This window comes from Macrosteles quadrilineatus, unplaced genomic scaffold, assembly GCF_028750875.1.
Source record: "Macrosteles quadrilineatus isolate MER2022 unplaced genomic scaffold, UCM_ALF_1.0 Scaffold_4__1_contigs__length_99947679, whole genome shotgun sequence".
Classification (NCBI taxonomy): Eukaryota; Metazoa; Arthropoda; class Insecta; order Hemiptera; family Cicadellidae; genus Macrosteles; species Macrosteles quadrilineatus.
Genome location: NW_026542597.1, coordinates 71,650,807 through 71,677,424, shown reverse-complemented (window position 1 = coordinate 71,677,424; position 26,618 = coordinate 71,650,807). Strand labels below are relative to the sequence as shown.

The following is a 26,618-nucleotide window of genomic DNA, read 5'->3' as shown; positions in this document are numbered from 1 at the left end:
TATGGATAGAAGTATTTTATTTTAAATTTTAGCTATTATAATACAAAAATGATAAAGGTTGCAAAAATATACCACCAGAACTATGGGGTGGAAAAATTAATATATGGTAGACCTCTTTGACCTTTTAACATCTCTCTTCCTATGTATTTGTCTATCAGTTGCAAATTCCTCTTCTTTTTTCTTCCCGAAACATCGTCCAAATTCTTCAGCAAAAAAAGTGAAAAAGTTGAAATATTCCATTGGAAGTAATCGTTTCCGTTTTCCTATTTGGAAGTAGTGAGTGAACATCACAAAGAAAATTACTTTAAAAAACAACGCCATTACACATAGTACAAAGGCGATCAGTTTTGTTCGATCGTGGAAATCTCGTTTGTATATACAGTTGTACATTTTGTAGTGTAGAATATTCACACGGCTGTTGTAAAAAACTTTTCCGTCAATGGAGTAACCAATCATTCTCCAGACTAAATAAAAGTAATACAACAAGAAAATCAACAAAATGACAATCCATTGCAAAGAAAACACGAACGTGTGGTAATAGTAGAAGTAGTTCTCGCCGAAATGCCAGCTCACAAACAACCGGAACACCAACAAACAGAAGAGTATCCACAAAAGTGCCTTGGTGTACCGAAAATACTTGATCATATCTTCAAAATTGAAGAACAAATCTAGCCCTTCCCTGTAGAATTCCTCTACATAAATAGTAGAAACTTTTGTATGAATCAGATAAAATATTACACTTAGCACTCCAACAGCCACAACTAGTACTTCATAAATGTTTAGAAAATTCCTGAAAAAATTGAACAATCCATTTCTGTTCATTTTGTAAGCGATTCGTAAGGCCAAAGCAGCAATGAAGACTATGTAAATTAAGTTCCAAACACTGAAATCTTCTTTTGTGTGTACCGAATCCACCTGGAAGTAATAAAAAACATTTTTAGTAAATCTCTACTTCAAAAATAATACAAAACAATTATTTACTTGTATAGTAAGTACAACAGGTATAACTTCTTTACATTTCAATGAATTATGGCTCTGTATACAAACATAAATCTGAAAATTTGTAAAAAAATATGTTAAAGATTCTCTCTATGTCCCTAGGGTTGCCATCAACAGCTGTCTTAAAAAAGGTTACCACCAATATTCTATGATTATTATTAATGTTATTACTATGCCATCTGTGATGGCCTAAGGCTCGTTGCACACACACCGATAATGGACGACCGATTTTTTACCGGTCGTCCAAATGCCAATAGTGAACCACAGGCGGGAACGGGACGTTGCTAACACGCCGACCGTTGATCAGCGCCGGTAAAATGCCAATGAGCTGCCGGCCACTGCCACTGCATACCGCCAGTGCCGGGGATATGCCGGCGACGCAGTGACGTACGTGACTTCAAACTTCTTCTCCCTAGAGTGGATGTGCTGCACATACACACCCACGGATAGGATGGGGTTGTGGCTTCAAGTGGTTGATCGGGCGAATTTACCGCTTGTTATTGGTTTTATCGATTGATTATCTAATTGATTACTGATTAATAGATTGACTGATAAGATATGGTACTAAAACTATTTAAAAGATGCTGAGTTTCCCTTTGTTTTAAACCTTTGTTCCTAACAAGTCTACTAAGATAAGGTTTATAATCTTAATCCAAGGTTATTTGTTCTACAAACTTAAGATAAATCATGAATACAGATAACTAGCAGCTATTTAAGTAGATGGAACATAAGTTCCGAATAGTGTTGAGTAATACGCAGAGTGTTATGTATAGAATTTCTTTAGTGAATAGGTTTTGGTTTTCCTAACATAATAATGTCACTTCACAAATCCGTACATTGTTTACATATAATGGCATTGTTACCAAGAGATTACGATCGTAGTGTTATTCCGGGTTACAGTGATACTGTTGATGGTATGCGTTTAGGATGTGGTTTTTCACTAAAAACATCGTCTGAGAAAACTTCTGCTTTGGAAGAAACATCCAAGAAATCCAAGAAAATGAGGATTGACTGCTACTTCAAGAAAGAAGACATCTATACACCAACCCAATCTACATCATCAAGAAATGATACTTCATCAACATCACAACAGGATGAAATGGATTCCAGTGAAAAGGACTTCTATACACCATGGAAGATAGTTGTCCTACATAAAGGTACTACAAATGATCATTGGCATTTTTTATATATAGCTTCACATCGAAAGTTTAAGACCAATTCCAAATTAGGTATTGATATTTCACATGTACAACATAAAATAAAGAATGTTGGTTGTATTCAATGTTTACAAAACTACCTTCATAGTGGAAATGGTAGAGAAGTCGTTACAGATTTTCTAACAGAAAAAGATAAATCATTAGTTTGTTGTAGTAAGCATAGTAAAAATAATCAATTTAGTTTTGAAGATTTTGATGAATGTGATAGTGATTTTGAAGGATCAACAAACAATGGAATTGTCATCACTAATGCTTACTTGATTGAGTTGTTTTTGAAAAATAAATGCTTTACCGAATCAGCAGCAAAGATTTTGTTAACTGCTGAACCTAATGGACAAGAATTTTTGTTTAAAAAGTTTTCAAATGATAGAATCAAAATCGCTATTCAAACCAGTAAGATGATATCATTTGGGGAAACATCATTCCAGAGGTTACAAAGAGCCAAGCAATATTACGAAAAAATATCCAATGACATTAATTTTTCAGAGCAAATGGCCAAATTAACAAAATGGTTAGAAATGAATTCTATTGATGTTCATGAATTCGCTAACATAACCTACGACCATTTTCACAAAAAATCTGGTAAGAAAAATAATTTATTTTTTAAAGGACCACCGTCTACTGGTAAAAGCATGATCATTGAAAGCTTAATAAGTTGTCATTTCAATTATACCCGGTTGACAGGAATAAATGAAAATTCATCCTTCAATTTCTCCTCATTAGTACATTCTAATGCTTGTTTAATGGATGAAATAAAATTAACAGAGCCTTTATTTGAAGTATGGAAACTTCTAGCTGCAGGTCAGAACTTCTTAACTGATGTAAAATATCAAGAGAAGTGTGAGATTACAAATTGTGTATTATATACAGCTTCTAACTATGATATCGAATTATACTGCAAGGTTCCTTCAGCAAAAAATGCTATAAAAGCTAGAACCTATACTTACTATATTAAACAGCCATGTTCTGAATACTTTAATGTTGCTCCCCATACTTGGGAAATGTTTTGGAATACATATAAATAGTACTGTATAACAACTTATCATATTGTAAATTCCTACAAATAAATAAAAATATTGATCCATATTTTAATGTGTTATCTATTTCCTTTGTATTTGAATGACAACTAGTTTTTTAATTCTATCTTAGAGACTATGGTTTTATGACATATGCTCAAGAGTATTGACTATACAAGTATTTGTTATTCCTTTAGGTTATTATCACATATTAAAAGTTATACTTGTAGCTAAGATGTCTTTGACACAAACCAGGACAAAAGAACCTGATTACATGCCTAAATGGATCAATTAACAATCTAAATGAACTAGGGCAACAGATATCACTTATCAGTTAATCAATCAATCGATACAACCAATAATAAACTAATCAATCAAATAAAACCAATAATAAACGGTAAATTCGACCGATCAACCACCTAAGGCCACAACCCCATCCTATCCGTGGGTGTGTATGTGCAGCACATCCACTCTAGGGAGAAGAAGTTTGTTTCATTTGTTTAGTTTAGATTGGTTGATTAATTATTAATCGATTGATTGGTTTTTAGTGATTTTAGTGATTTTTTAGCGATTTTTTAGCGATTTTTTATGGATTTATAGGCTTATTTGCTTGATATAATGGCTGTAATTCCACTTTTAGTGCTAATATGAGCTTATTTCCCTGGTATTAAGCCTTTAACGGTAATTTTATTATATTCTACAGTCTTATTCATCAATAAGTGATTATGACATTGGTTAAAAAGAGTAGAAAGTCAAGATTAGGCTATGAGTCTTACGTTTTGAATCGTTTTACTTGCTGATTTGCAACCACTGGTAATACTTGAATTTACGATAAACTGTTCATTTAAATTACTTAGACTTAACTACATACCATGTAATAGGTGCTTAAGCAGTGAAATATACAAAAATAAAGTCATAATTTACTTTTATAGAGAAATAAATCAAGGAATAAGACTCTAGTGTTTTTTGAACTGTCTTTGTCATAATCGATTTTTTCCATTTTCTGGCTAAACTGTACAGTTATAAGCTCTCCAAATGTGGTTTTCAAATCATTTACTAGTATAGTTTAACTAATTCGATGTTAAAATCCCTTAAAAAATCACAAAAAACACTATAATTTGCAATATTATGACATTTATTGTCTGTTAAACTCGTGGCGAAAACGCCATTTTATTTTCTGAAATATAAAGCTATTGAAAGGCTTAAGATGAAATAAACTACATAATTATGTTTATTGCTATATATTCAACAGTAATATATATATTTCAGCCTTTAAAAATGTTTACTTTTTAAGCCTTATCAGTCTAAAGTTGGCTATTTTGCTCCGAGTTGGACTATTTTAAGTCACAGATTGTAGACTTTTAAAGTGTATATTAACATAATATTTACTGTTTTAGGCTAAAATGATTCTCAAAGGTACTATATTATACTTTGGTTAGTTCAAAATTGGCTTAAAACAGTTAGAATCCTAATAAAGACCCTTTAAAATCAAATAACAATCGTAGTATTCGGTTAAATGAAGATAGGTCTTTAGTTTGTCTTCCTGTTAATCTATACATTCATCAGAGGCTATAATCTGTATTAAACTAATTATAAGATATTTATTTGAAGTGTACATAGTGTTACATCAACTGCCTGCCAAGTCGCGGGCCGTATTTCCCAAACATCGATAGAATGCGCTGACAAAGGAAATTGCGCAAGGTCACCGCGCGCTGCTGTAGATCTATTGTCATACTTTAATATGTATGGCTAAAATCATAAACACTTTTTGGCTTAATAGTTTATTAGTAAACTACAAACACCATACAGTTTACCATACACATAGAGTCTTGAACCTCGAGTTTTAGTCGATTGAAAATTGAATTTTCTATACGTATTTTCAGTATAAATGTATGGTTTTAAAGTATTGAACTGTATATATTTACGTACTTATTAGTATAGAATTATAGAAGTAGTACTTATATAGAATTATTACTTATATAGAATTAGTAAGTAACAAAATCAGTAATAAAGCATTTTAATGTTGTAAAAAGAATACACCTGAGTAGTTTGAATGCTAATTATACGTATTTTTTGGTCATTTAACCATAAATATAGAGTTAAAATCTGTACTTTTAGATATTTTACTAATAAATCTAGGCTTATATAGCTTGTTTGACCACAAATACAATAGAAAATGATTTATAGCCTTTGGAATACTTCTCACATTTTAAGACTATCGTGACTATCGCCTGCCGTTTGCAGAACGCAACGCGTAGTAACTTAAACGCGGGCGGTCGATTACTAAATAACCCTTAAAGACGCATGCATTTAATTAGGTTAGTAAAATGTGGGTAAAAATTAGCTACAATTCAGTGAAGATCTCATCTCTGTATCACTATTAGTTTTCGAGATATTTGCATTTAAAGTTTTCCACGAGTTATTTCCCCTATAAACCACGTAAATATTATTTTTAACATACAATTTGTATCATCTGACGTTACATTAGAAAGCCTCAACCTAATTAATAGGTTATAAAGCTATTAAATCCCAAGATTCCATGAATCAACAGTCTTTAACTTGTAAAAACTGAGTTTCCAACGCTTTTTGACCATTCTGATCGGTGGAAAATCACAAAAAATGCCTTAAAAATCAAACCAATCAATAGATTAATAACCAATCAATCGATTACTAATTAATCAACCAATCTAAACGAAACAAACTTCTTCTCCCTAGAGTGGATGTGCTGCACATACACACCCACGGATAGGATGGGGTTGTGGCTTCAAGTGGTTGATCGGTCGAGTTTACCGTTTGTTATTGGTTTTATCTAATTAATAGATAGGCTGATTACTGATTAATAGATTGACTGATAAGATATGGTACTAAACCTACCCAAAAGATGCTAGATTGATTGTTTTTTTCTGTTAAAACTACCAAAAAGACGATGAGTTTCCCTTTATTCCTAACATGCCTACTGTAATAATGTACCATATAGTATTATTATCTCAAGTATAATCGAAATAACTCTAGTTTAACCTAGTGCCATGTTTAATAAATAAGTGAAATCAGTCTCTTATACCTTTGTCTAGCATAAAGAAGTGTTTTAGCTGCAAAAAGAAATTTTTCTTAATAGTGATTGATTGTCTAATTGATGATTGAAATAACAGGATTTTTGTGAGTATAGTTTGAGTTTATCCCGATTTTAGATTTGAATGATCATAATAGAAAGAAATAATCTGCTGAACAAAATACTAATATCCTTTATAAAGAAGCATCCTTAAACTTAACCATTCTAAAATCTTAAACTAAACTATAAAATGAATAAAGGAATACTCTATATTTTAAATAATTACAACACTTGATTTATACACTACTTTATTGAAGAAATACTATACAATTGTTTTACTGCATCCTGCTGCCCAATTAATTGAACACCTGTTCTGAAAATACCAAAATTCCTCTTCACTGTCACTATACAAAGAGTCCCAATAACATTCTTCTAATGTAGCTGAAGCTTCCAAGTCACTCATTATTTTCTTAGTCATACATAGCAGCAAAAAGTCTTTAAAACAGCTGTACATTTTCTTCTTCTTAACATGAATTGGTATTTTCAATCCACTAGCATTTAGAGTTGTTTCATCACGTGAAACACTATATCTCTTATTTCCAATGCAGTAATACAAAACTGGAGGCTTAATAAGCATTTGTATCCATTCTTTACTATGCTTTTGTAAATGCTGAGCTTTATTTTTGAAATAATACAGTTCTCCTCTGGGCATTTTCAGATTGATCACATTAGTTGTATTATTACTGTAGTGTTGCCAATGTATATTAATAAGCTTCTCATTTTTTAACTCATTATTAAGTTTATCACTCAATTTTTGAATGTTAGAACCAATTATATAACCAATATATGTGTTAGCATAAAGACAGTCATTTCCCAATTTAACATCTTTGGGCACTTTAGTAAAGATTTCCTCACAAAACTTCAGATGTTGATTCTTACTTGTTTTTAGCTCTAAATAATTGCATGGTCTTCCTTTCATTACATTACTTGTAACCACTCGTAACTTATAACCACGAGCTATCTTGTCCATTTCAAATAAATATGATTCTAAATCATTAAACTTATTCTTTTGTACTTTAGAGAAATTTGTTTTTAGATCAGAAAGAATCTTCAATTTGCAGCTCCGCAATTTATCTAAAACCTCACTTTGTGACATAATAAATAAAATAACAACTTACAGATTCACCACACAATGTCTGCTGAATACTACTGGAATCCCAGACAATGGAGGCCCTTATATGGTATCATTCAATGTGTAATCTATTGTTTTGTTTTGATATCATAGTGGTATCAAGTGTATAGTCTGATAACAGGTTCAAATCTAACAAACTGAATACCTTGAGACCTCATGACAATGACAAAAGAATTTCATATAACACTAGCATGAAGCTTTCACTAGAGTAGTCTCCATTGCAGTAATTGTTGAGTTTTGTACACATGTTTAAAAAGACACTGTTTATACTTATCAAAACTAATGACAATTGAACTATATTATGTAGATATATTAACATCATTTACAAGTAAATAGGCTTCCAAAATCTTTCTACTCATTTGTCTAACCAATAACACTTACATTTCAATTCCTTGAAACCATTAGATGTCCCAAACTAGTTGATTGTTGTAGACTAGTAATTTAAACTGATAAAGTACTTACTTAAGTCCAATTAGTACCACAAATAACCAATCAATTACATGCAATAACAGTCCTGTACTAGCTGATGCCAGATAACAGAGAAAACTCTTGAATCATGAAAGAGTTCTAAGGCAACAGTTATCACTAATCAGTTAATCAATCAATCGATAAAACCAATAATAAACTAATCAATCAGATAAAACCAATAATAAACGGTAAATTCGACCGATCAACCACCTAAGGCCACAACCCCATCCTATCCGTGGGTGTGTATGTGCAGCACATCCACTCTAGGGAGATTATTAAGTTGGTTATTTGTGGTACTAATTGGACTTAGGTAAGTACTTTATCAGTTTAAATTACTAGTCTACAAGTATAACTTTTAATATGTGATAATAACCTAAATGGATATTTTACAAATACTTGTATAGTCAATACTCTTGAGCATATGTCATAAATTATTGTCTTTAAGATAAAATTACAACATGGAATATTATCCACAGGATGGACATGCCTAATTAGTTAGATTTGTTATGTTTTAATAGTTGTTTTTTGCAGTTATAACAAAATACCTTGCTACCTTAGGGATTAAGAGGTCATCAATTTTAGCAACAGATATCTTCACAACTTGACATGTATTCCAAACAATCCAAGTATAGTGGTGATAGCTAAATAACTAAAGGTCACCTTCTAATACTGTGAAACCTTCCAGTAAATGTTTTTATTTCTTAAATAGTTTTAAACTAATAGGAGATTATTCTCCCAACTTATTTTATATGAATTTAAAGTAATAATTAAAACTATAAAATATTGAATATGCCAAAAGATATTTGTTTAAGAAGAAAGAAAAAGGTTTAGTTAACATTAGCCTTCAGAACATTATGTTCATATCTAGTCACGTATGACATTGGGACCAACACTTTGGTTTACAAACTGTTTCAATTCTCCTTACTATATAATCTGATGGATGATCTTTATACTTAGTGACTTCATAACAGTGTTACAGGTGAGAATTCATTTGTTATATTCTATATCCTAACATGTTAGGCCTATCTTATGAAGATTTTTTAAAATTTCTCATTAGAGATTATCTAATAATGAATTTTGGATTCGGAACTTTGAGTGTACATACTAAAGAAGAAATTAAACCTATGATTCAAAGATTTAAGAATAAAATTCCATCCATTAATCAAGAAATACATGACATAATTAATGGAAAATGTATAATATCCAATAGAAGTAAATTAGTCAAATGTATTATGGAGATACTATCTGAAAATAAAGACAAATTAATAGGAAATGTTCAGGTTACATATAACATTTTAAATCAAATGTAAGACTATAAATTGGACTCAACATCAAATCTACCCAAATGGATTGATTGTGGAATAAGAAGAACAATAAAAACATGTGACTCATGCAAGAAGTCTTCAAGTTGTGTGAAGCTTTGTCGAGACAACTTTAATGATTTTTATAAAATATGTTGTAGTTGTTCACTATTGAACAGTAAATTTTGGAAGTATAAAAATGATTTGAAATATTGTAAACCAGAATTTCATACCTAACTTTGTATAGATGGTTGAATTTTTAAAAAGAATTCTTGTTATTGTTAAAAAGAATTGTATATAATAAAATTTTATATATTTGTAACCATTCTTTTCATTATCCTTAACTGTGATAGCATATTTTGCTTAACAACTGTCACCAAAATAAAAAATGTATTTAGGATTTGCAGTTATACAGTTTCCCACTGTACTAAGAAAGTCTGTCAAAATACATAGTAATATGGGTCTCTTTAGCACTAATATCAAACAATGACCAATGCTTCTTCCTAAAGGATATTAGTATTTTGTTCAGCAGATTATTTCTTTCTATTATCATCATTCAAATCTAAAATCAGAATAAACCCAAACTATACTCACAGAAATCCGGTTATTTCAATCATCAATCAGACAATCAATCACTAATAAGACAAATTTCTTTTTGCAGCTAAAACTTCTTTATGCTAGACAAAGGTATAAGAGACTGATTTCACTTATTTATTAAACATGGCACTAGGTTAAACTAGAGTTATTTTGATTATACTTGAGATAATAATACTATACGGTACATTATTTCAGTAGGCATGTTAGGAATAAAGGGAAACTCATCGTCTTTTTGGTAGTTTTAACAGAAAAAAACAATCAATCTAGCATCTTTTGGGTAGGTTTAGTACCATATCTTATCAGTCAATCTATTAATCAGTAATCAATTAGATAATCAATCGATAAAACCAATAACAAGCGGTAAATTCGACCGATCAACCACTTGAAGCCACAACCCCATCCTATCCGTGGGTGTGTATGTGCAGCACATCCACTCTAGGGAGAAGAAGTTTGTTTCATTTGTTTCGTTTAGATTGGTTGATTAATTAGTAATCGATTGATTGGTTATTAATCTATTGATTGGTTTGATTTTTAAGGCATTTTTTGTGATCTTCCACCGATCAGAATGGTCAAAAAGCGTTGGAAACTCAGTTTTTACAACTTAAAGACTGTTGATTCATGGAATATTGGGATTTAATAGCTTTATAACCTATTAATTAGGTTGAGGCTTTCTAATGTAACGTCAGATGATACAAATTGTATGTTAAAAATAATATTTACGTGGTTTATAGGGAAAATAACTCGTGGGAAACTTTAAATGCAAATATCTCGAAAACTAAAAGTGATACAGAGATGGGATTTTCACTGAATTGTAGCTAATTTTTACCCACATTTTACTAACCTAATTAAATGCATGCGTCTTTAAGGGTTATTTAGTAATCGACCGCCCGCGTTTAAGTTACTACGCGTTGCGTTCTGCAAACGGCAGGCGATAGTCACGATAGCTTGTATAGTGAGAAGTATTCCAAAGGCTAAAAATCATTTTCTATTGTATTTGTGGTCAAACAAGCTATATAAGCCTAGATTTATTAGTAAAATATCTAAAAGTACAGATTTTAACTCTATATTTATGGTTAAATGACCAAAAAATACGTATAATTAGCATTCAAACTACTCAGGTTTATGCTTTTTACAACATTAAAATGCTTTATTACTGATTTTGTTACTTACTAATTCTTGTTTTCACCATAATATTGTTAATACATATTCTTTATACAGTTCAATACTTTAAAACCATACATTTATACTTAAAACATGTATAAAAAAATTCAATTTTCAATCGAATAAAACTATCCTTTAAAACACGTATACAATCTTCAACCGAATAAAACTCGAGGTTCAAGAGTCTGTATATGGTAAACTGTATGATGTTTGTACTTTACTAATAAACTATTAAGCCAAAAAGTGTTTATGATTTTAGCCATACATATTAAAGTATGACAATAGATCTACAGCAGCGCGCGGTGACCTTGCGCAATTTCCTTTGTCAGCGCATTCTATCGATGTTTGGGAAATACGGCCCGCGACTTGGCAGGCAGTTGATGTAACACTATGTACACTTCAAATAAATATCTTATAATTAGTTTAATACAGATTATAGCCTCTGATGAATGTATAGATTAACAGGAAGACTAACTAAAGACCTATCTTCATTTAACCGAATACTACGATTGTTATATGAATTTAAAGGGTCTTTATTAGGATTCTAACTGTTTTAAGCCAATTTTGAACTAACCAAAGTATAATATAGTACCTTTGAGAATCATTTCAGCCTAAAACAGTAAATATTACGTTAATATACACTTTAAAAGTCTACAATCTGTGACTTAAAATAGTCCAACTCGGAGCAAAATAGCCAACTTTAGACTGATAAGGCTTAAAAAGTAAACATTTTTAAAGGCTAAAATATATCTATTACTGTTGAATATATAGCAATAAACATAATTATGTAGTTTATTTAATCTTAATCCTTTCAATAGCTTTATATTTCAGAAAATAAAATGGCGTTTTCACCACGAGTTTAAAAGACGATAAATGTCATAATATTGCAAATTATAGTGTTATTTATGATTTTTTAAGGGATTTTAACATTAAATTAGTTAAACTATACTAGTAAATGATTTGAAAACCACATTTGGAGAGCTTATAACTGTATAGTTTAGCCAGAAAATGGAAAAAATCGATTATGACAAAGACAGTTCAAAAAACACTACAGGCTTATTCCTTTATTTATTTCTCTATAAAAGTAAATTATGACTTTATTTTTGTATATTTCACTGCTTAAGCACCTATTACATGGTATGTAGTGAAGTCTAAGTAATTTAAATGAACATTTTATCGTAAATTCAAGTATTACCAGTGGTTGCAAATCGGCAAGTAAAACGATTCAAAACGTAAGACTCATAGCCTAATCTTGACTTTCTAGTCATTTTAACCAATTTCATAATCACTTATTGACGAATTAGACTGTAGAATATAATAAAATTACCCATTAAAGGCCTAGTATCAAGGAAATAAGCTCATATTAGCACTGAAAGTGGAATTACAGCCATTATATCAAGCAAATAAGCCTATAAATCCATAAAAAATCGCTAAAAAATCGCTAAAAAATCACAAAAAAATAAAAAACCAATCAATCGATTAATAATTAATCAACCAATCTAAACGAAACAAATGAAACAAACCTCTTCTCCCTAGAGTGGATGTGCTGCACATACACACCCACGGATAGGATGGGGTTGTGGCCTTAGGTGGTTGATCGGTCGAATTTACCGTTTATTATTGGTTTTATTTGATTGATTAGTTTATTATTGGTTTTATCGATTGATTGATTAACTGATTAGTGATAACTGTTGCCCTAGCGCTCTTTCATGATTCAAGAGTTTTCTCTGTTATCTGGCATCAGCTAGTACAGGACTGTTATTGCATGTAATTGATTCCCCCTAGAGTGGATGTGCTGCACATACACACCCACGGATAGGATGGGGTTGTGGCCTTAGGTGGTTGATCGGTCGAATTTACCGTTTATTATTGGTTTTATCTGATTAGTTTATTATTGGTTGTATCGATTGATTGATTAACTGATAAGTGATATCTGTTGCCCTAGTTCATTTAGATTGTTAATTGATCCATTTAGGCATGTAATCAGGTTCTTTTGTCCTGGTTTGTGTCAAAGACATCTTAGCTACAAGTATAACTTTTAATATGTGATAATAACCTAAAGGAATAACAAATACTTGTATAGTCAATACTCTTGAGCATATGTCATAAAACCATAGTCTCTAAGATAGAATTAAAAAACTAGTTGTCATTCAAATACAAAGGAAATAGATAACACATTAAAATAGGGATCAATATTTTTATTTATTTGTAGGAATTTACAATATGATAAGTTGTTATACAGTACTATTTATATGTATTCCAAAACATTTCCCAAGTATGGGGAGCAACATTAAAGTATTCAGAACATGGCTGTTTAATATAGTAAGTGTAGGTTCTAGCTTTTATAGCACTTTTTGCTGAAGGAACCTTGCAGTATAATTCGATATCATAGTTAGAAGCTGTATATAATACACAATTTGTAATCTCACACTTCTCTTGATATTTTACATCAGTTAAGAAGTTCTGACCTGCAGCTAGAAGTTTCCATACTTCAAATAAAGGCTCTGTTAATTTTATTTCATCCATTAAACAAGCATTAGAATGTACTAATGAGGAGAAATTGAAGGATGAATTTTCATTTATTCCTGTCAACTGGGTATAATTGAAATGACAACTTATTAAGCTTTCAATGATCATGCTTTTACCAGTAGACGGTGGTCCTTTAAAAAATAAATTATTTTTCTTACCAGATTTTTTGTGAAAATGGTCGTAGGTTATGTTAGCGAATTCATGAACATCAATAGAATTCATTTCTAACCATTTTGTTAATTTGGCCATTTGCTCTGAAAAATTAATGTCATTGGATATTTTTTCGTAATATTGCTTGGCTCTTTGTAACCTCTGGAATGATGTTTCCCCAAATGATATCATCTTACTGGTTTGAATAGCGATTTTGATTCTATCATTTGAAAACTTTTTAAACAAAAATTCTTGTCCATTAGGTTCAGCAGTTAACAAAATCTTTGCTGTTGATTCGGTAAAGCATTTATTTTTCAAAAACAACTCAATCAAGTAAGCATTAGTGATGACAATTCCATTGTTTGTTGATCCTTCAAAATCACTATCACATTCATCAAAATCTTCAAAACTAAATTGATTATTTTTACTATGCTTACTACAACAAACTAATGATTTATCTTTTTCTGTTAGAAAATCTGTAACGACTTCTCTACCATTTCCACTATGAAGGTAGTTTTGTAAACATTGAATACAACCAACATTCTTTATTTTATGTTGTACATGTGAAATATCAATACCTAATTTGGGCTGCTATGTATGACTAAGAAAATAATGAGTGACTTGGAAGCTTCAGCTACATTAGAAGAATGTTATTGGGACTCTTTGTATAGTGACAGTGAAGAGGAATTTTGGTATTTTCAGAACAGGTGTTCAATTAATTGGGCAGCAGGATGCAGTAAAACAATTGTATAGTATTTCTTCAATAAAGTAGTGTATAAATGAAGTGTTGTAATTATTTGAAATATAGAGTATTCCTTTATTCATTTTATAGTTTAGTTTAAGATTTTAGAATGGTTAAGTTTAAGGATGCTTCTTCCTAAAGGATATTAGTATTTTGTTCAGCAGATTATTTCTTTTTATTATCATCATTCAAATCTAAAATAGGAATAAACCCAAACTATACTCACAGAAATCCGGTTATTTCAATCATCAATCAGACAATCAATCACTAATAAGACAAATTTCTTTTTGCAGCTAAAACTTCTTTAAGGTAGACAAAGGTATAAGAGACTGATTTCACTTAAACATGGCCCTAGGTTAAACTAGAGTTATTTTGATTATACTTGAGATAATAATACTATACGGTACATTATTACAGTAGGCATGTTAGGAATAAAGGGAAACTCATCGTCTTTTTGGTAGTTTTAACAGAAAAAAACAATCAATCTAGCATCTTTTAAATAGGTTTAGTACCATATCTTATCAGTCAATCTATTAATCAGTAATCAGCCTATCTATTAATTAGATAAAACCAATAACAAACGGTAAATTCGACCGATCAACCACTTGAAGCCACAACCCCATCCTATCCGTGGGTGTGTATGTGCAGCACATCCACTCTAGGGAGAAGAAGTTTGGTTGTTATGGACAGTTATGGCGGACAAGCTTGCACGCGCACTGATTTTTTACCAATCGTATCGGCAGTTCTTGCTACACCATCCTCCATTTAAGGCGACTGCTCTTCTGAAAATTTTAATTAGTTTTGGTAGTGCGTTTTTATAATGTTTAAAATGGGTGACTTTATAAATAAGGATGCTATTGACATTCTGAAATAGTTGAAAATTTTACTGCTATCAAGCCTTAGTTCTTCAAAAAGTGTGTGGAGTCTGGAGTGTTCCGGTTTTTTCTCTGCTTTGGTTAATTGGATGAATCCAGAACGTACAATATAGTCATGATTATACATAGTACAATAAAATAGTCAATGGTTAAATCCTATGGCGTTTAATACGTCGATACAATAGCCACATAGCAACAACTCTTTTAGGATTCATTAGTATAATCTAATTACTAAATAAATTAATAAATTAGGCCTAAATTAATAAATTAAATTAAATAATTAATAATTAATTGGGTAATTAGTAAAAATCTGGTCTTGTCCTTGAACAACAAATTAACTGATTGTTTCGCCGGTAAAAATCCGGTGTGTGTGCAAATAGCCTAATGATGGTAAACTTTCATAATGAAACAAAATATAAATTTGTAAAACCTATGTTTTCCAAAATTTGAACGGAATTATGGTAATAGAGAATATACATTGTTCTATAATCAGAGGTGATAGGGTAGCTGTTTTGAACAATAGCTTTGAATGGCTCTTGAATCTAGGTCCATCATCCATTACAAAGCATCGGTAACACTACTAGTGATATATCTATTTAAATTTTTTACCCGCAATTGTTTTCTTTTCACTCCTTTTGATAACCAAGCATCACATTAATCTGTCTTAGAATCGTCTGAGTACCCAAGTGGTTAATACTCGCCTTTAAATCTAAAGGTTGTTGGTTCGATCCTAAGTGTAGTCAATTCTGGTTTCTGATGCCTCATTGGCTAATCAATGATGATATCTAACTAAATTCAAGTAAAGTAGGTAGTAAAACAATCAGAGTTTTTACAGTTCTATTACAAAAATTTTATGAATATCATTGGCGTGAAAACACAAAACATTCTTAATATTCCACTGTGTGAGCAAGCTGGTCAAGTGGAAGAGTTCGAGACTTCGGTCCCCGAGTTCCCAGGTTCAAATCCCATCAGTCATCAATGGATATTATCTAAGTAAAAAATGCCGCAACCTCTAGGTCCAGCCTGAAGTAATGTAAAAAAACCATTTCAGGCTACAGCTAAAAAATATTACACTGTCACTTACGTTCGCAAGCGTCATGAAGAGCCCAGAGGTCATGTGTTCTATGATCGCCGTAACTTGACTGAACAAGTTGTTGTTTACATTGTACAGCGTCAGCTCAAGAAACACGGCTCTTGTACGATGATCGACCCAATGTTCCTGCTCCACTTGGATTGCGTACGATTTGCTCTGATCTCTCTTGACGGCAAGAGGTAGAATGTACCCTCCGGAGGGATAGACAACTCCCGATTTCCCTATAAAAATATTTATTATTTATTATTAAATATATTTTTTTAAGTCAGCAACTCTCAAAGTATTGGAATTGTATGTGTGAAGATATAGGCAACGTAGATAATGAACAGTTTAAATATGATACTCAAAAGCTTTGATTTAATTGTGAAATAATTTTAAACTACTAAGTAATCTTAAGAAGTTCTTGGATTTTGTTTATAATTTGTAAAACTACAGCATTTTGTCCAGTAAATGTAAATTGACTCAACAAAAGTGTGCATTTTTCAACCAAACAAACATTTTTCACTGGAAAACATACGTATACAAAAATAAAATTGAATTTTGAAATCACATTTGAAGGATTATAGAATTTTTTCAATCAAGGTAGTGGCAACCAAACGGATGTGCTAATCATTGTGGTATGATGCTGTTAAATCGAAATATGACCAACCCATGACATAATCCACTTGATATGTAAGTATGCGCGTGATTATATTTGTGATAATGAATCTCATTCCCATTCTTAGAAAACGTTTTTTTACTGTTAACAGTTTCAAGAACTACCTATACCAAAAAACTGACTAAAACATTAACCACTATTTTGACACATCACTGTGCTTGAACCATAGTTCTTTCTATCCTCATAATTATTTACTGACAAGTACTAGACTCGCCAGTTTCAACCTAGAGTAGTATTTAAAGTCATATAAAAGATGTAGGTAATCTATTTCATTACAAATCAAATTGACACTCAGCCAAGGAATAAGCGAATATACAACGTGAAAACTGTACAGTCTGTACAGCCATGGATTGATTCTTTGACACAAGCCTTCCAAAATTTCCTTTCAGTAATACAAACTACTTTAAACAAATTTCAAATTTGAAAAATTGTAGGCCTAGCTTTTATCGGTTAGGTTAGCAAACGTCAAAGTGACCATACCAGATAATGGAAACACAGAGGTGTTCTTGGGCTCCTGATACATCCAGTAGGTCCGGTAACCCCAAGCATACGCAATCTCGTCGTCAAAGTCCGCCTTCTTCCATTGGACACCGTAAGTGTCAGTGTCCATGTAGCCCTCACTCCACGGTCGGATGCAATCCTGCACAGCGACTACCATAACGTGATGTACTGCGCAGGAACCTGGCAGACAATTCAACTAGAGTCAATATTTTTGTAAATTAACTCAACAATGATGCAAAGAATTACATCAAACATTGCAGTTAAATGTCGACTCAAGTCATGGTAACCACTGTTGCAAACTAATCGTCTGCTATTGGAGTGTCAATACGACCTAAGAAACGTCTAGGATATGCTCATCATAATCATTTGAGATCGGACTCCACCTAGGTGTGTATTTTAAAACAAATATGAACGAAGGATGAGTGTAGAATGGAGTAAGATGGCTTGTGTAGCTTTGTTACTGACTAAGACCAGATGTTTCATTAGTCAGGATAATTTATTGAAAGCCCAATGATCTGGGACAGCTGGGTCTAGTTTCAAACCATCAAAAAGCTACACACTTCTATCAGCAGAAACATGTAATGGCCAATATCAGAAGTAGGTAGCTTGCAGTTGGTACAAGGTTTGGGCTTTCTCAAACCTATAATCAATGGTGTATCTCCTAGAAATCCAAGTTGGGGCTGGCTTCCGTTTCATGTGACTGAATCTGAAACTAAGAGAGACATACAGTAAACGATTTCTCTACTCTAAAAAATACAACCACTCGATTTGCTTTCTGTTAAGTACAGTTTTTAAAGAAGCTTTTAAAAAAAATATATTCTTGGCACAAGTGTGCGATGATTCCCTAACTGATCCAATTTTGAAATACCAATAACTCAGCTGCTTATCTAAGTTGAGATACAATCTGAAAATTACAGTGAATACTTTTTATTATTTTTGTTATGGGACAGTTAAATAAATTATCTAGCAACCAAGCAATATAATTTAACTTACTGGCAACAATTCTTAACTGCCTCAGTCGAGGCGCTCCCACCATTTTGGATACAAAATCCTTTGTCCAGTCTTTTCTTTCAGGAGCGTCTGTAGTACATAACATCAAATAAAGTGAAATTTAGTTTGTTTTATTATCCATACAAGTGTTCTGTTCAATGAATGAGACAATGACAGTTTCCATTAAGCTTTTGACAGTTAACACTGACTAATGCATTTATAATAACAGTCATATGAAGAACAGCATGTATGTTTTCGTTTTCTTTAAGGTTTCCATCAAGAGTTTGTTCACTTCATTTCTAGGAGTAGATTATTTTGATGCAGCACCCAAGGATTTTAAATATTTATTATGTTTCATTTTAAGGAAAACACGTTTACCTAACAATAACAATGAAGTGCAAAGCAAAAAAGCTTTTTGGGAGCTAATAAGATTATTTTGTCTGCTTATACTATTTATTTTAACAAAGTGTATTTTGTGGTAGGAGAACTTGTGAAAAAATAACCTTCTATGTGTGTTTCATTTTCTTGTACAATAAAATACAGTTCAACTTGTATTCATTGTGAAAAAAGGATTGAATAAAGGAATACAATTTGTATTCTATCGTAAAACAAATGTAATTCAATGTTTAACCAAAAAGAGCTCATAGACTTTCTCAGTTGAAACACTTACGTCAAAATTAATAAACATGAATAAAAAAAATTGTGCACTATACCTGAAGGACTTAGTGTTTGGAAATTTAAATCATTAAACCATCTAAAAACAAACAAGGACCGCACAAAAGTGTTCTGTAGGTAGGTAAAGAATCTGTAAAAAAAATAATGTATTAAGCCCTAAAGTATTTTAATTAATACCCTCTTAAAACAAAACAGTGTTTTGCCCTTCATGGGGAGGGGGTATGTCCGTGGAAATGACCGAAACACACTATTTTGAACATTTACTGGAAAAAGAAAGCAGGCAAAAATTCAGCCTTACATATACCCGTCAAAGGAGTTGGGGAGTTTGTTGTAAACTGCTCGTTACAGAAATAAAAACAGTTCAAGATCGATAAATTTCCACGGAAGCACCTAAACAGTTTAAGACCTACTCTTTTTCCTAAAAGTGCTATTTGTGGACATACAATTAAAATGTAAATTATTGGCCGTAAGGTCGTATTAACAATTAAATAATTTTTTTTTTATATTATTGAAAGAGTTGGATCATATCATAGATTTACTTTTATCCCTTAATTTTCATTATTTATTAGTTTTCCTAAATAAAAATGTTAGTTAAAAAAAAAAAAAAAAAAAAACTGATGCACCTCCAAACTCCAAGATATTTTAGCATCTGAATGAATATGGATCATCATAGATTAAATATACATAAAATAACACACAAAACACAGGATTTCAAATCAACAATGAAAGAAACTTGAGTGAAAATTTCCCGTAATTTTCAACTAACACCATTTTACTTACTGTGTCCGATTGTAAACATCCTGCAGTGCGACAAATCGGCCGTTATATTTGGTCATCATCATCTCAGCAGCATGAGAGTTAGGATGGAAGTGCGCTCCGCTCCACAGAATTTTCATAATGTAGCACAGAATCAATATAAACGTCAGCACGGCGAGAAAATCTAAAATGATTCTCCACTTCATTTTCCTCATGGTCTTTCTTCTTTTTTTCTAAAAAAATTAATTGTCTTGGGTTCATTTGCATTAAATTTTTTACAGCTTCCGAAACAAAACATACGTAACTAGGCTGTATGCTTTTACTAACTTGATCCAAGCTTTTACTTTCACGGTAAAAATTCAGGATTTCTGTCCCTGTATTTTTGGTTCTAAATATTAGTACCATTGAGGGGTTGTTCATATCCTAATGTTCCCCAAAGAGCTCACATAAAGATGATAGGTGTTAAAGGAAACAAATCAATAGTGATTTCAAGGAGAAGATTCAGTTGACAATTACATATTCTAAAATTAAACCCCAGAAGATACTACCGGTATGCATTAAGTTGCTTCAATTGTATTTTTCTTTACACTAATGTACTGTATTATAATCTTTTCATATTTTGTACCAAACAATTTAAGTTATGTTTGATTTTAATTAATGGTGCTTACCTGTATATATGGTAATTTAAAATAAAATTATTGAATTTTTTTTAAACACCATCTACTTACAGCTTTAACTTCATCTGTCATGGGGTAGTATATACTCTTTGTTCGGTACTCTATTAAATTATCCAAGTATTTTTTATCTCCAACGAGGTCACATTTAACTGCCTTGTTGACATCAAGTTTGAACGCAGAAATGTCAGTTGTTCTCTAAAGAAGAAAACAATAAAATATTAGTCAAAATTTGTTCTTGGTTCACAGATTTCACTAGTAATTTATTTCATCTCACTTGGTTTACAGACATACTTCATTTGAAAACCTGCTGCACACTTAGGCTAAAAGGGTAAAGTGTACAACAACAAACTACCAAGAAGGCAGTAGAATTAGGTATGCTAAACAATATTTTATAGTAATGTGAAGTAAAACTATTTACAAATAAAAAAATTCTTTAAACTGTGATTTTACCCTTAAATATGCTTCTACTTTAAAACATGCTTCATGGATTATTTCCTTTAAAAAGTAAAATTCAATGTATCAATCAACCCTTGTTTTGATTAACACAAATAAATTATTAGATTAAAAATGAGGCCTGTCATTAATATTTAAATTACATTCGTTAAACTTGTACACAATTTGCACGCCTAATTAATTAAATGGTACCATGACCGTTTTCGAACCATAGTCTTACACAATATAGAAATAAATCTAATGTCACTGTCAAACATACAAATCCTCTCACCTCAAATGCAGCTGATAATAATAAGGCAAGTATCAGTATTTTCAGCGGAGAAAAGATGAAAATATCTTGAGCTTGTGCTGCCACCAGGCTGCTTAACCATTTTAAGCTTTTTACTTTCCCAAACTTAAGACTGTATAGCATAACAAGATATGCACATATAATAATCACTAGAATTGAAAATACCCTGAAAGAAATTACCGAATATTAGTTGATTAGGTGTTTACCTAAAGATATCCTTTTATTGAGTGAATGAATGAAGAAATACACTGTATATTGGGGAGGGAAGATTAGTTAACTCCCTGCTTGTTAAAATATCTTTGTAATGAAACTGATTTAAAAAACAAAATACCCCCACCACAGCAATCCTGAAGACTAAGCGAATTTCAATTTGCCTGATTGAATTTACTCTAAAATATCTCCTAAAAAGTACCACATTTATTCCCTATTTAAATAGCTTTAGTTTAACGAGTACTTAGATTTGCTGCAACAGGGAGGGTAGGTGTTTTTTTTTGTAAAATGTTAATAGTTTAGTATGAAATGAATTTTTTTTGCATTTGAATGCTTGCAAATTTGATGAAAATATGCTCATAAAAAAGCAAATTTTAACAGTTTACAATTTTTTCTATAAGATAAAGTTGAAATATTAAATTACAAATTTTTTTGGAATTTTCCCCGTGGCCATTAGGCGCATAATAATGCTTCAATATAATTTTTTTTTTTATAAGCTATACAAACAAATGGTTTGGAAAGAAGTTGCTAAATTTTATGTTTTTATGGTTAAAAATAAGAAAAACCAAATTTTCCCCCTAAAATAATAATTTTTTCCCCTTATAGTCCAATCATGCTTGTTTGCGAACACATTAGAATTGTAGGTTTACACGTTAGTACCAAATTTCATAAAAATCGGATTTTTTCTTTCTCGAGTTATCAAGCTAAAAAAACACTGACCGGACTGAAACCAGAATTTGTAGACATTAGGGCACCGAAAAGCCATGGATTTTAAATAAAATCATCCTTAATATATCAACTGATGACAAATTTTAAGGTGTTTTATGAGGTAAAAATAGAGTGTGTTGTCTTATATTTATTTTTTGTTATTTCGCTATCTATTCATTACGATTTAATATATCTATTTAAAATCTAATGCTTGTTTTTAGTTATACAAAAATAAGAGACAAACATTTAGTGAAGAATGATGCCTTCTATTTTAACCAAATTAACATAAAACCAAGCTTCTGGTTTGAATATAAAAAATTCTACTTGCAGTATCCAAGTAAAAAAACATAAATAACTAACCATGCCGCTATCAACCATCCTTTGTTCACTTTTATTTCCGAGCCTTCAGTAGCTAAATGAACAGGGCGAAGAGTCTTGTGATGAGTACAGTTTCTGATGGCTGCGATGAATGATTCATACATAGTCATATCTGGTGGAAAACAGGATCAATGTGGCAATAAAAATATAAAATATTCTCTTATGCTATTTTTTTTTTAGAAATGAATCAACCCGTTAACCCTTTGAGGTTGAATTTTTTTTCTTTTTTGGTGAGTATGTGACCATTCGAGGAGAAGAGAAAATGGCGGCGGCGACCTATACTCACCGTTCAAACGCAAAGGTCAACTATTTTTATTTTAGATTTTGTTTTAATGGCGAGTATAGGTTGCCGCCCGCCATTTTCCTGACTGCTCAAAAATGGCGACAAAAAAATCAAAAAAGTTTATCTTTATGGTCCAATGGCGATCTTTACTGCTCAAATGAGGACCTATACTCGCCGAAAACATGAAAAAATTTGACTCAAAGGGTTAAGGTTTGTAAAATAAATATTGCTTCCAAAACACTATAATCTGAAGTTGTAAGCATGTTTGAAGAAAAAAATAAAATACAACAAGTTATATGGACAGATTTGAATCACACATATTGTGAGTTTGACAATAATTTTGATAATAATTCCAAGATTTAAGCTAACAATAACAAAAGCAGCAGAAATTAATTTTACTTCAGCAACAAATTATTGTTTTCACCAGTGGTATACACACCAATTTTATTTTGGGGGAACGTAGATGTAATCAGGGAGGTTTTCCAAAACATTTGTTATAGTTTTCTTCCTTATTAATTAATTGAGGAGTGTTTTTTGATACTTAAAATAGGAAACACACTACCTAACAATATGGCATACACCGAGATTATTGGCAATTCCACAAAAGAAAAAGCTTTTGAATAAAACAATAAATCTTTTAATAAATTTAAAATTCATCATCCCCCATCCCCATAGTTGACTCAATGACACAGGCTATTTTCTATTTTTATGCCTTCCCATCCTAGCTAGCCGAAACCATTTCAGGCGTTATTTCAGGCTTGGCCTAGAGGGTTGAAACATTATCACTTGGATCAAATCCATTGGCGGTTGGTAGGATTTGAACCCAGAAAAAACTCTAACCATTCTCTACCACTAAACCAGCTTGCTCCTCACCAATGTGTACCATATGAATAAATATAAATTCAATAACAATTATAAACCCATTTTTAACAAATATTATAAATAATATTACATACCTTTGCGTTGTTTTGGTGGCTTCTCATCGTATGCTATGAAAGTAGACAAGTCCACAAACGCTGGTTTATCAGAAAACCAATACTTGTCCGTTATTGACGATCGTTTCCTTGGCATATACAATGTACTACGTTTGTTGTTTTGATAGTCTCTTTGCTTATATCCTTTCCTGAAAAAATATAATTTAAATATATATTGCCAATTAATTAAGTGTTAGTTAGACAACAAATTAGATTTTTTTGCATATAATGTTTAACTTTATCTTTAAGAGCTTTGATCCAGTGACCCTTTGGTGATTACTCTTATCCGGACTCCTCGGAACCGAAGCCAGTCCGGATATTGGTTTTTCTGGTTAAACCGACGTCCCCAAAAAGTCGTTTGAACGGACCGTTTAAATACATACTGTATACAGTATTTGACTTCAATTTAGGATAGCATTGTATTTAGACACGTGATCACTGGTCTCAAATCTTTCCCACGAGAACAGTCGTTTCAGTACTGCCCACTTCCTGCCGATCTAGTCCGGTTAAACCGATGTGCTGATAAAAATCTTCCAGTTAAAGAGATGTCATTTCAGCCGAGTGTAGTCCGGTTAAACCGATGTCCAGTTAAAAGGTGTCCGGATAAGAGGGAGTCTACTGTAGTTATCAATTTTCATAGTTTTAATTAATTGTTGCTAATTTATTTGTTATGTTTTATTCTCTTTTATCTGTTCGTCTGACAAGTATACATTGTACTTTTCCTTTTATATGAATGAATGAATAAGTGCCTTATTGTTGCTTTTGTTTTTACATTCACAGATACCAGCAGGGCATATGCTTAACAAAACACTTCTAGGCATTGCCCAGAAGGGCCATATCACGATAAAAACTGAGAAAAATAACAAAAAGCTACTAGAACAACAAATACAGTTTAATTTTTTAATTAAATCAATAAAACAATACAGCTCAACTTATTGAATGAAAATAAAAGAAAAGCAAATAGTTCGATTTTTAAGAAAAGCAGATTACAAGTTGCATTGGCACTTCAAAAATAGGAGAATTGTAAATTTAAAAATCAAACTCTTCTACTAGTGCCCATCTGTGTTTCCAGGCTTCCCTTAAGAAACCTGCCAATCAATACCCGCCAATCCATGCCATATTCAGATGTCACTCAAATTCGTATTTACTTAAACTAAATGCATTAAAATATTTTTTCCTTATACAACCATTGGCACACACACGGACACAAAATGAAAAACGCACAAAGACAAATTGACTGAGAGGATATGGAGTATCTCTGGATCCAGATGACGAGTTAGGACTTTTCCTTTTATTCAGCATGTTATTGTATTTCTTGTGTTCTTTGACGTTGTCTATAATAATAAATAGATTATGATTCTGAATATGTCAGAGTCCTGATAAATGTCATCACCAGAATTTAATATTGATCTGATTCAATTTGATATATTGACTTTATGTTTGCTTTGGCTTTCACTAGGCACGGATTTTAGAATAACAAGTTGAGTTAACAACCTAATTTTTCAACAGCAGAAAATAATATATACAAGTAAAGTAAGTATTACACATTCTGTGATGCTTTATTTTATATAGTGCCACACAACAAAATCGCCGGCCTTTCCTATCAGCGTGCGACTTTCGGTCTGACGCTTGCTTTTTTCTTAGAAACAGTCGAGGAGCTAGTGAATAGAGAATTCCTCCGTCTTGTCTCTCACCGGTATTCGTACAAGTAGCAACGTCATGGCTCTCTTACATATCAGGATAAGTCTTACATATGAAGTAGTTGTAAAATTAAGAATGACAGGCTAGATTAACAATTTAAAGTTTTCGCCCCATTCCCAGAAATGTAAATTCCAAAATTATGACTACCTCATTTAACGAGGTAATTCTTCCTAGACATGCAATAGTCACCAAATTGAAACCTCAGTAATAAATCATTCAGGAAATGATTTAGAGTCCAGATATCTTCAGTTAGGTGTTAATAAACGCAACAGACCCCTGTTATTATCGTCTTGCAATATAGCGGACTTGTCAGTATATTTAATAATTTTTTTTTGAAGGGTAGGTTTATTTCAATGTTCTAGTTAAATTTGTTAGTTTCATCCTTTGTAGTAGGCCTAATCAAGCTGGCTTGGCCTGCTTCTGGTCTGAGTAAAGATCTCCGCCCTCTGGTCCCCAAACAGAGTTTCTAATTAAATTGTCATTTTATGAAGGTAGCAGAAGATAGCACGCTCCTAATTCCAACATGCTAGGGTCCTCCAGGCTCTAGCACAACAGTCAGACAACTATATATTTAAACCAATTTGTAATGAATATATATATCGCATTATTACTGTTTGATACTCTTTGCCATGTTCTCATATTGCTTGTTTCCTCTATTACATATGTATTGGAATGATTTAATTTAACATCTGTTATATTCATTCTTTTTCTAAATATACACAATTACAGTCCACTTAAAGCTCTTTAGTTTATTTTTTATTATAAGTTTATTGCAACGCAACACAGTTACCTAACAATTACCAATATCACTTATCCTTTCAATCATCAATCTACATCCGCCCCCCCTGGCTACGATTCTTAATTTGTTTAAACTTGCTTTTAGTTTGGGATTATATTATTTTAAGAGAGTAAGATTTAGTCTACTTTGTGGAAATACTTACCTAAAAAGAAACATTGCAATAAAGGCAAAGACTGT

The 26,618-nt window shown here is 31.7% G+C and overlaps 1 protein-coding gene across 1 annotated transcript; it reads right to left on the bottom strand.

The window, feature by feature from the left end:
- LOC128992145 (polycystic kidney disease protein 1-like 2) lies at positions 1-26,618 on the bottom strand. Its single transcript, XM_054415580.1, has 11 exons — positions 26,584-26,618; positions 23,924-24,090; positions 22,667-22,796; positions 21,371-21,554; positions 20,698-20,841; positions 19,994-20,202; positions 19,252-19,343; positions 18,542-18,628; positions 17,528-17,728; positions 16,381-16,610; positions 1-915 (listed from the first exon to the last, which is right to left on the bottom strand). The coding sequence occupies exons 1-11, from the start codon at positions 26,595-26,597 to the stop codon at positions 97-99; spliced, it is 2,277 nt and encodes a 758-aa protein (XP_054271555.1). The 5' UTR covers positions 26,598-26,618; the 3' UTR covers positions 1-96.